This window comes from Rhamphochromis longiceps, linkage group LG10 (assembly GCF_057381845.1).
Source record: "Rhamphochromis longiceps isolate RC_006_pf linkage group LG10, R_longiceps_female_GT1.1, whole genome shotgun sequence".
NCBI classification, from domain to species: domain Eukaryota; kingdom Metazoa; phylum Chordata; class Actinopteri; order Cichliformes; family Cichlidae; genus Rhamphochromis; species Rhamphochromis longiceps.
Window position 1 is genome coordinate 22,763,229 of NC_140566.1, and position 17,991 is coordinate 22,781,219.

The following is a 17,991-nucleotide window of genomic DNA, read 5'->3' on the forward strand; positions in this document are numbered from 1 at the left end:
TCAACTACTCAGGATGATTTTTAATGAATTTTGGAAAATTGACATAATTCTATTGTATTGACTGTATTGAATTGAATATAAGTTTCCTTTAATTTCTGAGGAATTCTACAGTAAATCTGGATGAAAATTGGCACACAGGTACAGTAGGTGTCCCAGAGGGGGGATGTGTTGAAAGTTGTACATCAACTACTCAGGATGATTTTTAATGAATTTCTGAAAATTGACATAATTCTATTGTATTGACTGTATTGAATTGAATATAAGTTTCCTTTAATTTCTGAGGAATTCTACAGTAAATCTGGATGAAAATTCGCACACAGGTACAGTAGGTGTCCCAGAGGAGGGATGTGTTGAAAGTTGGACATCAACTACTCAGGATGATTTTTAATGAATTTTTGAAAATTGACACAATTGTAGTGCATTGGCTGTATTAGATTGAATAAATGTTTCCATTAATTTCTGAGGAATTCTACAGTAAATCTGGATGAAACTTGGCACACAGGTACAGTAGGTGTCCCAGAGGAGGGATGTGTTGAAAGTTGGACATCAACTACTCAGGATGATTTTTAATGAATTTCTGAAAATTGACATAATTCTATTGTATTGACTGTATTGCATTGAATACAAGTACCCTTTAATTTCTGAGGAATTCTACAGTAAATCTGGATGAAAATTGGCACACAGGTACAGTAGGTGTCCCAGAGGGGGGATGTGTTGAAAGTTGGACCTCAACTATTCAGGATGACTTTTAATGAATTTTTGAAATAAACATAATTGTAGTGCATTGACTGTATTGCACTGAATATGAGTTTACTGTGATTTCTGAGTAATATTACAGTAAATCTGGGTAAAAACTGGCCCAGAGGTAAAGTAGGTGTCCGAGAAGAGGATTGTGTTGAAAGCTTGGCATCAACTTTTAAGAATGATTTTTAATGAATTTTTGAATATGCAACCAGACTGTCACGATGGCTGTATTGGGCTGTTCCATTGTAATTTGTGTGCGCGCGTGCGTGTGACTGTTCACGCGCGTGCATGTGTGCGCGAGTCTAGGCTTTCAATCAGGATATAAAGCGAAAAGGCGCTACCGTAAAGACTGGTGTAAAAGCGCAAGGAAATTTATGCGGCGGATAGGAGGCGGCTGGCTTGACCGCGGCTCACAAATGACGGCTCACTTTACCGCAGTGGTCCCTGCCACAACTGCTCCATCTATTCAAGCAGGATCAGAAGGGTAAAGCTGCACAAATTCAGCCTATACTGCACACCGTTTGCTACTGAAAGTGTTTAACCAAATAATTTACGGCGACCTTTATGATTGTGAATTTATAAGTGTCCGATACATGCAAGGCTCATTCTGAAAAAAGAGAGAGGGAGTGCGTGTATTCTCTGCTCTCCAAATTACGCGGATTTCTGTCTTTGAAGTTACGCATTTGAATTTTGGTGACTCTTGTCTTACAGTTTTTATAAGTACCTGAATTACTATTTTACACTAGGCTACCATTAACTGTGGCATTTTCAGCTTCTTCTTCGTCTTTTTTTATCACCTGCACTTCACCTACACAGACCTATAAAAAGCCATCACTACCATAAAGTCGCGAAAAGACAAGATGAGCTATAAACGAATCTACCGCGATATCCTGGGATGAATTTGTAGCCAGCAGACACACAGAGGCACAATGAGGCCATCTACAGGATACAAGACTGCAGGAGGCTATGTGAGAGTGGGAGCCGACAGACTGAGCCGCAGCGTTGCATTAACGTCACCTCAGTAAACATGAATGACCAACTTTGAATTAAATTAGGTTCCCAGGAGCCGTGCTGCAGCATGAAGAGCCATAAATTAAGAGAGGTACAGAGTGTTGGTGTGTGTGTGTGTGTACTTCTGTTTACTATGGGGACAAAATCTGTTTATACTGTCAGCTGTGGTGAACCCCCCGCCCCACCCCCCATTTTGGGACAAAAAGCAAGTTCCCATAAAGTAAAACATTAAACCGAAAAGGTTTAGATTAAGTTTTAAGTTCAAGAAATAAATATAAGCCAAAGTAATGTCCTCTGAAGTGATGTTTGTATGTGAGTCAGTGACTGAGAGAGAGAGCGAGATAGAGATGTGTACTACTCAAGTTATGCTATCATGCCACTGGCTGCCTGACAGGCTTGGCCAATTTGAATATTAACTATTTAGCAAGATGAAATCCTCAATGGACGCCCTCTCACTGTGTGTGTGTGTGTGTGTGTGTGTGTGTGTGTGTGTGTGTGTGTGTCTCTATGTGCAAGTATGACTGTGCTCATCTGTGTGGGGGTTTGCAGATGTGCATGTGTGTGTATGCGTGTGTGAAGTGAGTGAGTAATGCATGTAGACAAGCCAAGTGTAAGAGGCCTAGCAGACACAACGCCCACATTTCCCCGTAGCACAGAGCCAGGGTGTGCGTGCAGCCGAAAAAGTTCAAACCAAGACCATGTCACACACAAACAGAAACACACACACACACACACACAGTCTCACTCATTCACTCACACAAGACCAACCATGCAATGGAATTTACGTCTGCTCCAAAAAGCAAATAGAATAGAATAGAATATGGTTTTCAAAATTAAATTCCAGTGGTCAATTTTTCTCACAAGCAAACAGGAAATGTAAATAATATGGTGCCGTTTAAATGAATATGATGATTCACTTTATGGCTTGTTTGTAATCTCTGTACATACAACAGCACACAGTTCAGTTGTAATCGTCAAAAATCAATTTAAAATCAGTCTTGCTTTTCAAAGTCAGCAGCAAAAGTTGCATGAGGTCAGCCGTTTCAAAAGATATGAGTACTATAAGTACTGTGTTTTCTAATGAACTAGCGTTGCAAAACTTTGCATGACTTTAAATGACACCACAGTGAAAATTTGCCATTGTGCTGGCCCTCAGTTATTCCTAGAGGCAATGATTTGGAGGAGATGATCTAAAGACTGTCCAAAAAGCTTCTCATCATGACTCCACGGTCCATGCTAATATCTGTTGGGGGCTTTCCAAGCCCCATTTAAAAACATTACCACAATGCATGGATTCACCCATTCAAACCAGGAAATATCAAACAATTCAAGTTGTCAGGAGGAGTAGGGGCAAAAGCGATGAGGGAAAACTCAAACTACATCTTTAACGCACATTGCAAAACATTTGACTACTGAATAAGATTCACAAAGCAGCATCTTACACATGCATTAACATCTGTATGCATTGCTGTCATGAAAAACTAGCATCAGGACATACATGATGCCAAGCTGCATAATCAGCATCACACAGATGACTGTATATTAAAATTAGCCATTGGACGCTAAACAGGAAGTTCCTATAGCTTCATTAAAATATAGCTTTTTTTTTTTTTACATGACTACTTATATAAGAGACTGTCTGGTGCCTGGTTTCCTTTCTCTAAAATAGAGAAACTAGTAATTACTGTGCATAGCCTTGAAATGCTATAATCATCTGTCAAGTGTGTGCAAAAGCTCTGTTCTTCCTTGCAATCTATTCAGCCTTCTATACAAAACAACGTCTTTTTGAATCTGGGAAAAAGCTGTCAGTTGATACTGATAGCATGTTTCATTTAGTTTTGAATAGTTTAGCATTTAAAATTATTAGGGGCATCCGGTACCCATCTGTAACTTAGAGTCCAGCAAGCAAAAGTACAAAAACAGGTAACATGCATCTCTCAAAAATGTGGTCTTAAAAAGAGCAACAATATTTATTCCTCTTGGCCCAGCCAAACCACCGACGTTTGCTGTTGGAAACGATTGCATTTTAAAAGCACATTGTTTTCCTTTGTGGTTCGAGAAATTCACTTTAAACACTGATAATGAAATATGAGTAATGAAAAAAAGAAAATGATGACACTTGCGTCAAGTTGATGCTTGCATTATGACACAGTTTTTCAAGCCTGTCAACAGCATTAGATAATTCTCTGTGAAATGTCCAACTGCAAATAGAATTTAAAAACAAGACCTGTCAGGCATTTCTGATTCATGCTTTTCCAATTCTTAACCGACATACAAGGCATGGAGGAGCTTGTATGTGTTTCTGTGTGTTTTCATATGTGTAAGGTGACAGGAGACAGAAAGTGAGATAAATGAATATAACACTAAGATTGACCCTGTCTTTGTCACACACATTTTCACTCTTTCTTCCTCTCTGCCCTGCTCTAAATCCTCCGCGTCGGTGTGACATCCATCAGGTCCCACAATCTGCTCGTGAAGCCTTTAACCTCCCAGACCCCCAGCTTGAGCAAAATGTTGTGCACTAATCCTACCACTGAGATTTACCATTTTACACGCATATAAAAGCTGGTGTTACACTCGACTATAACTGCATAATTATCCTCACTGTGGAAATCTGAGGTCTGTCTAATCCAGGGGTGGGCAAACTTTTTGATTCGTGGGCCACATTGAGTTCTAACATTTGACAAATGGGCCGGAACAGGAGTAGATAGATGGCATGCTTTGAAAACATCACCTCATTGGGGGAAAAATACACATCTTGGGATATGGAGAAAACATGTGCTTTAATTTCATTTTTTTTAAATGAAGAAAAGCATTACAATAAAATCTCTGACTTCGAAATGAGCCTTTAAACACTGAAAATCAAATAAATGAACATTTTATTTTAAAGCACTGAAAGTTCTGTTATCCTTCAGGATATCACATCACTCTCCTCCTAACTTTTTTTTTTTTTTTTTTTTTTTTCCAAAAACGGTAGGAGATGCAGATGTACTTGTCCTGTTCCTTTTATTCAATTTGTTTCCCCGGTGCCAAAAGTCAACAACGACCAGTGCAAGTTCGAAACAGTTGCAGCAAGTCAGTCTGTGAAGCGTTATATTTGATCTGCGCGCACTGTTCATTTTAACAACGTGCGTATCACGGAGACACACATTTTAATGGGAGCAGTGTTGTTGGTCTCCTTTTTTAGCCAGCGCATCAAAGTCTGGAGTTAGTTTTGTTGTGGCGATTCTCAGGATTGATCTGAGGTGTAGGTCTGTTAACTTGGATCTGTGGCTGGCTTTGTTGATGTTCATGACGCTGAATGTCTGTTCACACACGAAGGTAGAGCCGAACAAAGCCAACATCATCTGCGCTTTTCGCCTTAGATTTGGAAACGCGGCATCATTGAGTGAAGCATAGAAGTCATTTAGTTTCAGAGAGTTGAATTTCTCTTTTAAGGCAGGGTCGGACTGAAGGTCGATGAGTTCGAGCTGAAGCTCCTCTGGAGCTGTTTCGGGGTCTTGTGACAGAGGAAAGGCCACCAATTGAAGTGACTTGTCAATTTTATCGAAATCCAAAAACCGACGGCAGAATTCTCCGTGCAGTGCATCCAGTGACTCACTGTATTTCTTTACTTTTGCTCCGGCCTCTTTCAGCGTGGCTAGTGTAGGAAAATGAGTGAATGACTTGTTCAAAATCTGCCTGGAGAATAAAGCCAGCTTGGATTTGAAGGCTTTCACGTTTGTGTGCATGTCATGCACAAACTGCTCCTTCCCCTGCAGTTTCACGTTGAGCTCATTCAAGTGTGAAAATATGTCCGTAGCAAACGCGAAGTCACACATCCAGCTCTTGTTGCTCAGCTCAGGAAATTCATCAGTCTTCCCCTGCCGCTCCAAAAACATGCCAATCTCCTCTTTGAGCTCCCACACTCGTTGAAACACTTTGCCCAAACTCAACCAGCGGACACGGGAGTGATAAAGCAGGTCCTGGTGATCCGCATCAGTTTCCTCCAGGAACGCAATGAACTGACGGTGCTGAAGTCCCCGTGCGCGTATGAAATTGACAAGTTTCACCACAGGATTCACAACATGATTCAGCTGTAACACCGATTTACATAGAGATTCCTGGTGGAGGATGCAGTGGAGGAAAATCACATCCTGGTCAGGGTTTTCATCTTTCACTTTATTCTGGATTCTCCTCAGCAGGCCAACGTTTTTTCCCGTTAAATTTGGAGATCCATCTGTGGTGACGTTAACAAGCTTACTCCAGGGAAGCTTCATGTTTTCGATGGCAGCAGACACCCGTTCAAACAAGTCCTCTCCCCGTGTTTGTCCTTTCAGAGACTCCATTGTCAAAAACTCCTCCGTTATTTCAAAGGTTTCGTTAATTCCTCGGATAAAAATGAGGAGCTGAGCAGTGTCTTTGACATCATTGCTTTCATCCAGTGCTACAGAATAAAAAGTGAATGACTTCGCCTTTTTGTTTAATATGCTGGTGATATCTTCATCTATTAGTTCTACACGGCGAGTCACTGTCCGCCGTGATAAACTGATTTTCTCAAATTTGTCTTTGGTCTCCGGGCACAAAATACCTGCTGTCTCTACCATACATTCTTTTAAAAACTCGCCCTCTGACAGTGGTTTGCTGGCCTTTGCTATTTTGAATGAAAGCATAAAACTGGCCTTGGTACTTGATTCTTGAATGGCAGTTTGACGGTGAAAAAAACTTTGCTGAGCCTTCAAATTAGCTGCCAACTTCTCAGCAGCAGCTTCCCGTTCTTTTGTTGAGAGCTTGCTAGCATAATTTGTGTGCTTTGTGGCAAAGTGACGGCTAATATTATACTCTTTAAAAACCGCCACAGTTTCTTGGCATATCAGGCAAACAGCAGATGATCGGTGTACAGTGAAAAAATATTTAGTTGTCCACTCCTTTTTGAACACTCGACATTCTCTGTCCACTTTCCTTTTCTTGGGTCCGCTCATCTTCATAGAGGGGCGGTAGGTCACAGGGTAAAGTGCAAACGTGGAGTAATAGGCCTACGCTGCTTCACCTCAACAAAGCCAATATATCTAGAGTGCGCCATCTAGTGAGGAAACATCAGAATTGCAGGGGAAATAAAACATTAACAAGGTTAATTTATTACATTTTTTTTCAAGTTTGGCGGGCCGGATCAAAACGTTTAACGGGCCGCACGTGGCCCCCGGGCCGTAGTTCGCCCATGCCTGGTCTAATCTGTCTAATCAACCTATACTGTTTTTGCATCTGTGCATTATAAGTTTATGACATCTTTTCACGCATCAGGAAACTGAAAAGACCTCTAAATGACCTCACTGAGCCATTAGGCCCTTAATTACTGCTTTAAATGATTTCTCTCAGAGCTAAAAGGGTACTTATTTACACCAAATATGATAATGAGGACAGAGGTGAAAGCAAAAAGATGGTATTCTTGCATGATCAAAAAAACCCAGAAATTATTATTAGCTGATAGGCTTCAAAAGTCTAATTTATAAAATGTAAATTTAAAACATTTATATGCCACATCTTATTTACAATTGTATTTACTTTGGTGGAACAACTTCAATGGATACCATTATAATCAGGTAAGTCTTACTATCAAATGTATAATGCAACCTGTTGAGATTTTCTGTCCCTTTCTTCTTCTCAGTCTCTTTTGCCTCTTCCTTTATACCCCAGGATAAAAGAATCACTGCATCAGGACCATCTGTCTGCACTTTCATTTGCTAGAGTAGGTTTATAAAGAAGGGGAAGCATCAGTCATGTAAAAGGTTCATCTCTAAGCATTCTGCAAACATATTTAGATTACTATTTTGATATAATGCAATGCTAATCCCTTTACTCTAACATTAAGCGTCACAACTTAATGCCTCACTCCAATTTTTTACCTTATCCCCAAAACCAAGTGTTACGCTTATTGTCTCTGACTCAATCTCATGAAGCCTTTATGGCTATCTGTGTCATGGTACCGGGTCTATGACTCTGTGTTTCTATGTTTCTTATGTTCTTATTTGGTATCGTTTAGTTCCTTGTTCTTCCTAGTTTATCCATTTGTATTTCTAGTTCTGAGTTTCTTGTTCATGTAGGTTATTCCATTTTGTTCCTGCCTGCATAGTCAGTCATGTATGTTAACTTCTATCGCCATGTTGAGTCATCTGTTTCCCAGTCATGTCTCTCGCGCCCTCTGTTCCCTCTATTCACTCAGTCCGTGTCTCAGTGTGTTTCTTGTGTTTCCTGTTTTATTTTGGTAGTCCCTTGTCCTGTGTTCACTGTGTTCAGTTTTGCTTCCTTCCTGTTTTATTGTGTCTGATTAGGTGCAGCTGTTTTCCCTTGTGTTTCCCATCCTGTCATTAGTCGTTAGTCCTCTGTCTGTGGTCATGTTGTCCCTCATTGCTGTGTGTGTTTCTCTGTGGTCCTTGTTTGGCTCATAGCTCCTAGTTCTTGTTCCCAGTTTATTTCACCCCTTTGTGTTTTGAGTTCTGCATTTGGGTCCTACTAATGCCTGCCACACAGCTACATCGTGTGAATCTGACAAAGGATTTCAGAAAATGCTGATCTAATGAGATTTTCCAGTACACCTATCTCTTGGGTTTACAGAGAATGGTCTTAAAAAGGACAAAGTATCTAGTGAGTGGCAGTTCTGAGTGGTTAGAGTAACAGGTTTCACATGTTAGCGCATTTAAAGTGAGAGAATTCAATTTAAATACAAAAATGGAGTAAAAAATGAAAAACAACTTCACTTTCAGTACATTTTTCTTGTTGCACTTTTGTTTGTTGCACTCTATCAACCAGTGATATGACTTTTACAGAAAGGTAAGCACATCTCAGAAAAACAGGGTTATGTCTTGATTTAAAGAAAGTTTATTATATCACATGTTTACCAAGGTAGTTAGCAGGAGGAAACTCATCTGCTACAAAGATAAATAACTGAAGCTCATTTACTTACCATTGCTAGCTGTGTTTGTTTACGATAAGCAGATCATAACTGATCTCAGGGCAGTGAAAGCTAGAACAATGGCAGCTTTTCTTGCATATCTCCCTTCGTCTCCCATCAATTTATCCACAATGTTTATCCATAATGTGCAAGCGCAAAACACCAGAAAAAAAAAAAAAAAAAAAAAGATTACTGGCCTCTGCACCTGCCCAGCTCAATTATTGTTAAAGGGAGCAGACACGACCATGACATGCAGACATCTACAGTTTCCTATGTACATGAAACAAGTGGAGCTTTCACACACATTCACGTGATGCAAAAAAAATAAATCAAACAAGCAGGCAGACAAGTGACTAGATTTTCCTTACTGAACTTACAGTAAGCTTCATTAGTGAAACAATTCAGCAGGAGAAAGACCCAAACATAGAAAACATAGAAAAATTCAAGTCTGAAATCCAAATTTTTCATCCAAAACCAGGTAACGGTCACACATCGTGCGGCAGTCAGTAAGGCAACTACTCCAGAAGAGGAGCAGTTAAAAGTCTAATAAACAGTTAAGAAGTTCGTACACAAGAAAAAAAGAAAAACTAGGAACTCTAGAAAGCTAGAAGAAATAATAGCTAGAAATCTTGAGTAAGGAATCAAAATGTTCCTGCAAACGAAAGAATAACTGCAGGTATAATGACTAATTACTGGTTGAACACAGGTGGCAAAGAAAGTGGTGGAAACAGAACAAAGACTGAGGAATAAGACAGAAATTTCAGGAAAAAAAAAAAAAAAAATGTGACTAACACAAACTGAGTAAACAGTAAAAACTAAAGTAGACCAAAAAAATGATCTCCTGCCTCCTTTAACCGATCACTTTTCTTTGACTTCAATGAGAAATGTCAGGAGGTCACGGAAAGGCGTGACGGAGAATTTATAAGGATTTTACTCATGAACGCTCATTTTGCTATGAACTGTGAGACAAAATTAGCCCACCTCCTTTCATAATGGAAAGTTCATTGCTTAAGGAAGCAATAAAAGAAGCACTGAACCATCTTAGTATTTAGAGGATTTACATAGTAATTAGAATGTCTGTCACACGAATACTTCCAGGTCACTTCACTCAGAAGTCTTTCTAAGTGAAATTGACTATTTGACTGCATCCTAACACAAGGATGGAAAACTGACAGCAATATGCAATGAATAAGAAGCTAAGCAGGACATATCTAAACAGTAAACTCCACATCATGACAAATAGTCTCTCTTTTGGCAGCTTGTGAAATGTCAAACAGTATCAACAGAAGCCTCACTTCTTGATGCATTCTCAATCATCCAGGTAAGTAAATCTCCAAAAAGTTGATTCTCTTCATCTGGATGTAGCGTTTTCACTACATCCAGTGAGACGCAGTGAGACCACACTTGTGACAACAGGTCTCACCAAAAATCTCAGCTGCACAACGTTTTGACACACTTGTGGTTACGGTAACTAGTAACACTGAAAATCTTACTAGTTAACTCCAACAGTCAAAACACTGAACTTAAACTCTAACTAGTAAAGAACAAAATGCAGGGATGTTCCGGGTTAGGCAGTAAATTGTTGTATCACTAGTAAAGGAGGCAAGCATGAACTAGTCTGAAATAAGGAATTACACTGAAGATGATGTTGTTGAATGAAGCATCTCAAGATACAATTCTGATGATTAATATTAACATATGTATATGCATAAGTATTAACATATGTATATGAAGTCAGTGCTTCTCAGCTAGGGCAGCTAGGGAGGAGGAATGTAATCAGCAGAGATGAATGGAAACAGAAAAGCCAACACTGGGCAGGATATTTGATGGAAAATGCAAAATTTGAAATGAGTGAAAATAATGTTTCCAGAGATGATCAAGCTTACAATAATGGTTTATTACAGAAGCAAAATTGATGATTTGTTCCATTAGTAGTCCATTAGGATATCAGATAGGGCATTTGCAGGGTTACGGTGCACATCTGCATATGGTTATCACACAGGTCAAACATATAGTGATATGCTGAGGTAGACTTATACAGAAGAACAAGGTGGACAAAAACATACAGACACATACCAGTCACACATGTGTAAGCATGTTAAAAAGAAAAAACATCTTTTCACAAATTGCACGATTTTGCACTAATTTATCCTGCACGTGTTTTAAAAGTACATACTATACATGCTTTCCAAAAAGTTACAAATTTAGACAAGTCAGCCAAGAAGGATTCAGTGACATAAATATAGACAAGCATGAATAAACATTGTTATTATACAGTGTTTGATAAGGTAAGATTAACATTACTGAGAATTAAGGAAGCAAAATGTAGAAAATACTTCCATTTAGCAATTTGAATGATGTTATTGTGACAAAGTGGCTAGGACAGAATTCATTTGCCATTTGTCACTTGCATATATTGTTATTTTGTGTTCTGTTATTTTACAGTCAGCCATAATGCTTTGATTTAGACATTGCTGGTGTAACTTCTCTTAACACACACTATCCCGGGTTTTGTTTGTGGTAGTAGTAGTTATATCCTTTACATCCATGCATGTGTTTTAAAGCAAACACTACTAAACATCAGGTCATCTGAATTTTCTTCTGTTTATAGGCACATGTCTGGTAAATTATGTTTCTTTATGTTGCTTTGGTTATACTTACCATGGTGTCCATGTTGTGCATTCAGGTCGTATATGTGAGACAGGTGTATGGGAAGGGCAGCCCACTACTTCCTGTTTATATAGGGTCATGAGGTCAATGAGTGCATCACTGGGTGTAACCAAATGGGGGGGTTTTCATTTTGTATAGTATTGTTTGTTTTCTTTAAAGTAGCCTTTTGAGTTATTTTGTATGCAGTGTTTTACTTTACAAACCATTTAGTTGAGTAAATGAGTTTGTCAGTTTCATGCATGACTTTATTCCTGTTCTTTGTTTAGAATTGTATTGTTTGGTCTGACCTATTTGTTTCAATGGTAGGGACTAACGAGGTCAGGTGTGGGCAAAGTCCTGTATAAAGCAAAGTGGGATTTTTGCATGCCTGATTGATTATTTTATGGTACAATGGAGATGCCAGCAATAAAATATGCTTAAAAGAACTTCAATCGTCTGCTAATGCTATTTACTTATCACCTTCCTTGCTGCTTAAGTTATGCTACATCAGTTATATGAATTTGTTACTGCTGTGACTTGACAATTTCACAGGGGTATTGTTGTTTCTTATTTATTTTGAATTGTCTCAAAAAAAGGAAGGGAAGCCAACTGGATCGGAACATCCATGGGTCAAAAAACAACAATTTAGATGTCATCCACTGCCATGAAAGCGCTGTTGTCACTCTGATACCGGCTGTCGCAGGATGCTGTGGAGTCCTTAATAAACCTTCAGAAGAACTGTCAACAGCTGTATGCTCGGTGAAATTGGTTTTTGCAGCAAAGTCAAAGTATCTGTGAAATGTCAGATGCAATCATGTCCATGAATCATATTAGATGTTAGCATCACAAATTGATATATTCAAAATTTCCAATAATTATTCTGTTAATTTCATTAGCACAGTTTCTTTAAATTGAAAAAACAAAATGTCAGGCTTTAAACAAAAGAGAAATGCCACCATATAGTGATAAATACACAGATGAGGAAAAACAGAAAATAAACAGTTATTGGGGTAAATTAATGTAAATGAATGTGTACTACCCCATGCTTAGTGATAGTCTCCAGTAGGAAAACATATACTAAAACAAATTTCATTAATATGTCTTATATTGTTTTATTATACATAATCTAGATAACTACAATTGACCGTTACATTTTAGTATTAAATGAAAGGTAATGGTCAATGGTATCTTTGACAATATATACTCAACAAACACATAATATGATAAACATGAACTACAAAAATGATTTGCCATTGTAACAATTCATCATAGACTTGTCTCTCTATTTCTTTTTTTTTCCTTTATCAAACTCCATTATTATTATATTTCTAAATACAGCAGATAGTACATCAGTAACACCTCAAATATTTAACTCAATTCATTTTCAATTAAACACAAAACCTCAGAGTATTAATATCATATTTTAATGGCAAGTAAACCATCAGTATGTACATCCATATATTGCTTTCTGTGACCTTCTCCTCCTTGTCCCCATATAAAGTGCATTAACCACACTGCCATATGTCAGTTGACTATTTTCTTCAATCCCATTGGTATTTATTTCAGTTGCCTCCGTCAAATTTGTAACCCGCTACCTCATTTGCATTCATAGTCTCTCATGAGTTCTTCATGTGGTTTTAATGAGATGAGGTTACATTTTATGCCATATACTTCCTCCTCAAACTTGTATCTTGTATCTGAACAGAAACCACAGCCACCTGGAATCAGCTGTAGCCCAGTTCAGGGTCAGAGCCCTTTTCTTTTGTCTTTTATTAGAAAGTTGCAGGTGTGAGAAATGTGGAAAGGAGAGAGAGATACACTAGCCACATTATTAGGCATATGGCCTATAGCGCTTTACTAGTCCCTAAGGATCCTAAAGCGCTTTACACATCCAGTCATCCACCCATTCACACACACATTCACACATTCACACACTGGTGATGGCAAGCTACGTTGTAGCCACAGCCACCCTGGGGCGCACTGACAGAGGCGAGGCTGCTGGACACTGGCGCCACCGGGCCCTCTGACCACCACCAGTAGGGAACGGGTGAAGTGTCTTGCCCAAGGACACAACGACCGAGACTGTCCAAGCCAGGGCTCAAACCAGCAACCTTCCGATTACAAGGCGAACTCCCAACTCTTGAGCCACGATTGCCCCAATAATTTCAACTTCTTGTTAACACAAATATCTAAACAGTCACATGGCAGCAGCTCAATGCATGTAGACATTGTCAAGGCAATCTGCTGAATGCAAATCAAGCATCAGCATGGGGAAGGGTACAGGTAGTACCAACAAAGCTTTAAGCGTCCAGGCTGACCTGAGTATTGTAGCAGACCATAGCCATTCTTTTTTGATCACAGTGTACTCATCTTCTACTACCTTGGGTCCACAATCACTGTTGGGATGTACAGCCAGTAGGCCTGTAGGAACTGTGTGAAATTGTGATGCGCTCCCAAAAGGTTGATTCTGTTCATCTGGATGTAGCATTTTTCAGTGGGAGAAATGTTTCGTCACTCATCCAAGTGACTTCTTCAGTCTCAGGTGACTGCAGATTTTCCCAACCTTATAAACAGTACATTGCACAATGACTGAAACTACCACCACTGAATGAATAATGGACTGGGAGGTCAATATGGACCAAAATGGAAATGTTCAAGAAATGTTTCTAGCAGCTTGTTGAATCTATGTCTCAAATTATTAAGGCTTTTCTAAAGGGCAAATGAGGGTCCAACACAGCACTAGCAAGCTGTACCTAATGAAGTGGCCGGTTATTGTAGAAAGGAATGGAAGAAAGCAGAACTGTCCATGTAGCAAGTGTCCAGGGCAGCCAGGAATTGAGCTAGGGACTTTTTCCTTGAAGAGATTTGTGCTTATATAGTATGTGCACCACAACTCAGCTTTAACTTTGATCAGGTTTCTTTTTTTTTTAACCTCTATTCACGCTCCTTCTTCCTAAAGTCACTGTCAGTTGAGATCGTCACATCTATCACAAGTACTTTTCCTGCATCTTGTCAGCCACCCGGACTGTCTGGTTAGTCTGTCTGGAGCTTGAAGTCCCAAAGGACTTTAACTCTGCTATTCTTACCCACTTTTGGTGGTGTGTTTCATTGGGATTTGGGGACTTCCAACCCGCAGATGTTCCTTTTCACTGTCCCAGCTAATTTGTTACACCTGTCAGTGTTTGCTGTCCCAGTACACAGCCTGGAACTTATGTCCTGTCTACTGCTGTCTCCGTGTACTGAGGGCCTGTTTTTGTTCTGCCATGATCAGAACCTAAGAGCTGTTCATCAAGCAGCCTTTTTTATCCACAGGCAGTTTAAAAAATAATAATAATAAAATAATTTAATAAGAAGAAAAGCAGAGACAGCTCACTACAGATTAACTAAGAGACATGAGCACACAAAGCATTGCTTTGTTCTGCACTAGTAATGAGGGATTTTAAAACAACAAAATCATCAGTAATATTTACAACATCTGAGTGTTTCCTATGATAAAAAATCACAAATGGACACTAATACGTATAAAAAACAGTGTACTGTTAAAATACAGTATACTTTTATTCTTGTTTCTACAAATACTCAATTTTGTAATAGGATGTAATGATCCTCTTTTATTGTTCTACCAAGTACTTGGCTTTTTCTAAGCTCCTTGGCTATAACAAGAACAGAATGAAGTTGATCCTTTCATCCAAGATGCTTTATCAACTTCCCCTTTATCATCAGATGAGAAAGTGCTTCTTTACTGGCAATTTTGCCATGATGCCAAATGTTATGTGGCTAACTGCTTTGACAAAGGGCCATATTCAAAACCCTTCTGTATGAGCACAGAATTGCTTGGATAGACCTTTTCATGAAAGTGTCTCTGTGGGATAAACGCAGCTGCAGCTATGATAAATAACAGTTCTGTCTGATACAGGTGTGCCAGTGTGCGAGCACTGAATAGTCAATTGTATTGTGAAGCAAATGTCGATAATTAGCCCACCTAAATAAAGCATGCACACAAGGTTTATCAGATGCAGCTGCTCATTATATGTCCTTAAGCAGATTTTTAGGTTATGCTTCATTGTTTTAATGTACAAAGTAATTTCTAGGGAATGGAAAAAAAGATATCTGACTGGACATGAGCCTGCAGACATACAGGAAGGACACTCTGTGACCTCATTACTGTTACTCACCCACGCCCATTTTCATTATTCCCATCCTCTTCACTAATTTCACTTGTTTATAGCCACCAATCTTTCTCCGTTCTCATAATTACTTGGTTCAAAATCGATGAACTCCTCTTGCCCTAATGATTAGAACGTCACCAGGAGTGGTAACACACCCAAGGGCCTAAAAGCAAGCATGCAGACAAGCAGTTGCTTAGTAAGAAGCGTGTAATTGCTATGCAGACCAAAACAAATGGTCCAGCAAGGCCTATTTATTCTTCAGTTATGGATTTGACTTATTGGGATGCAAAGGACATCTCTGAAATACAGAGATGAAATTAAAGTGTGCAAATATGTTGAGTGGGTAGAAACTGATAGCATGTATTGCATCAGTAAACAGCACAAGCCACTTACAGTTTATCGTAGAAACCTACAGAAGTGCTGTAAAAGAACTTTAAATGAACTCTTCACAAACACCTTTGAATTTTCTCCTTTTCATTTCTTAGTGGACTCGATCCTTTTCTTCTGGTATTACACTCTGTGTCTTCTGAGATGATTTTTTTTTTTTTTTTGCTTAAATAGTTCACTTTTCATTCCCAGTTTGTTTTTCTTTTTAATAAACATAATTTTGAAAAGTTTTTGCTGTTTCCAGCAATTGGATATTGTGTATTTGTTCCTAAGCTTGGCTTTAAACAAATAAACAAATATTAGACAAGTAGAGAAAAAAATTCAATATAGATTCACATTATTTCAAGTCTGCCTTAAAAAAATGCTTTGATCCCCATATAGACATTGATTATAACATTATGGTGCTGCAGCTGGGTTACAGGAGTGATGCAGGACCCCTTTTCTTTGACAATGTAGTGTTCAGGTTTGCAAAAACAGAAATCCCTGAAGTAAAATACGATGAGCAATTAATTTGTCTACCATTTATTCTTTTGCATTTGAAAAGCAGAACTGGGCCATGAGAATGACAAAGACATATAGAGTTAAAATGCGACACTATGGTGAAGATTGCTCTTTATATTTTTACTTTCCCCAATTTTGTCAGCTGAAGCACTTTCAGAAGTGCTTCAGCTGACAAAATCCCACAAATAAGTGTAGCTGTCACCCACACCAAGTACAGAGCTATAAAGCTGTGTAGTGCCTGCACAATAACCACAAGCAAGCGACTATCAGCCCTGATAACTATGCTGACTAATTTGTGTGTATCACTACACAGTGTCACTCTCTGTCTATGTGTCTTCACATACAGCATGTTGCTGCCCTTTCTTTGGAGCTTTGGACTCAACAATCAGGTGTTGCTATTTGGAACCGGTATAAAAGTTAAGAAGCTATGAAAAACAGTTCAAAAATCACCTTTGAACTCTGTCTGTCTTTGTTAGAAAAGGTATGTTCAGCTGAGGACAGCCTAGCCGTTTCCTCTTTTTACCTTACATAATATTTAATCCTGTCATCAGTCATGTCCTTTCCTGCCTTTTTGACCCAAACTGAGTGGATAAATGTGTAGCCATGCATGAAGACAAAGGGCAGAGTCTTTACTGAAGAACAACAAAAAAGAAAAAAAAAGAAGGAAAACGTCAGACTATGTCAAGGGAGTATTTGTGTTTGTGTTAGCCAAAATTAGCAAAGTGAAGTTCAAAAAGTGTACTGTGAATGGAGGGATGAAAGACAAAACCCTTTAATGTTATCCTTAAAATGTTATGAGGCCTTACCAATAGAAAAAGTCAAAGAGATCGATTGATTGTTACTTTTTAACGCAAAAACATAAATATTTTTGCTCTTTTTCTATTTTTATTTCTTCCCCTTACCTGAAACCCATCAAGTGATTTTTATAGACAGACTCCTCCAGTGAAACTAAAAGTCGTTTTGACAAATCCTGACTGTGTGGGAGGTGCCGTGATGGATATGCACAAATACCGGGATTTTGAAATCATAAATAAGAAAAAAAAAAGCGTTTGCATGCCAGGGCTCATGTTATAAAGCCCTCAGCATGCCATGAGAAGTAAAACAGTCAAAAATGTCTCTCTGACACTGTCACAGTCTGACAAAGAGACTCAAATGTACTGTAGATATCAAGCTGGGAGACGATTAACTGTGTATTTGAAAATGTAACACATGCACCACAGAGGTACGATTTAAATGACGTGATTTTTTTCCCCCCTTGGTTTTGAAAGGGGTTTCTGTCTACACTGTAAGTTAAAAATACATGTAGAAAGAAACAGTAGAAAAAGTGAGGCTGAGGGTGGCAAGAAGAGGACAAGTCACTATTCATTGGATGCTGGTAAGATGATGGGAAAATGTTGCTTTTTCAGAATGTGTTCCTATTTTTGTCTCAGAACACTCTTAAGGCCACTGACCAAAATGGTCCATCCTCAGAGCACTAGTAAGGTCGAAACAAGTGTAAAGATCACAGAGGAAGATTCTTTTTGAAAATGTCTAATGTATAGATTACTTAATGTATAATTTGGTTCCATCACACAGCATTCAGACTGACAAAACACACTTTTT

General features: G+C 38.8%; 1 protein-coding gene across 1 annotated transcript; it reads right to left on the reverse strand.

Moving 5' to 3' along the window:
• Positions 1-4,907: 4,907 nt before the first annotated feature.
• LOC146660929 (general transcription factor II-I repeat domain-containing protein 2-like) lies at positions 4,908-6,716 on the reverse strand. Its single transcript, XM_085421666.1, has one exon. The coding sequence runs from the start codon at positions 6,714-6,716 to the stop codon at positions 4,908-4,910; it is 1,809 nt and encodes a 602-aa protein (XP_085277792.1).
• Between the last annotated feature and the right edge of the window lie 11,275 nt (positions 6,717-17,991).

Bases quoted from the DNA above. Each gene is read 5' to 3' on its own strand.
- LOC146660929 (XM_085421666.1), bottom strand. From the start codon at position 6,716: ATGAGCGGACCCAAGAAAAGGAAAGTGGACAGAGAATGTCGAGTGTTC.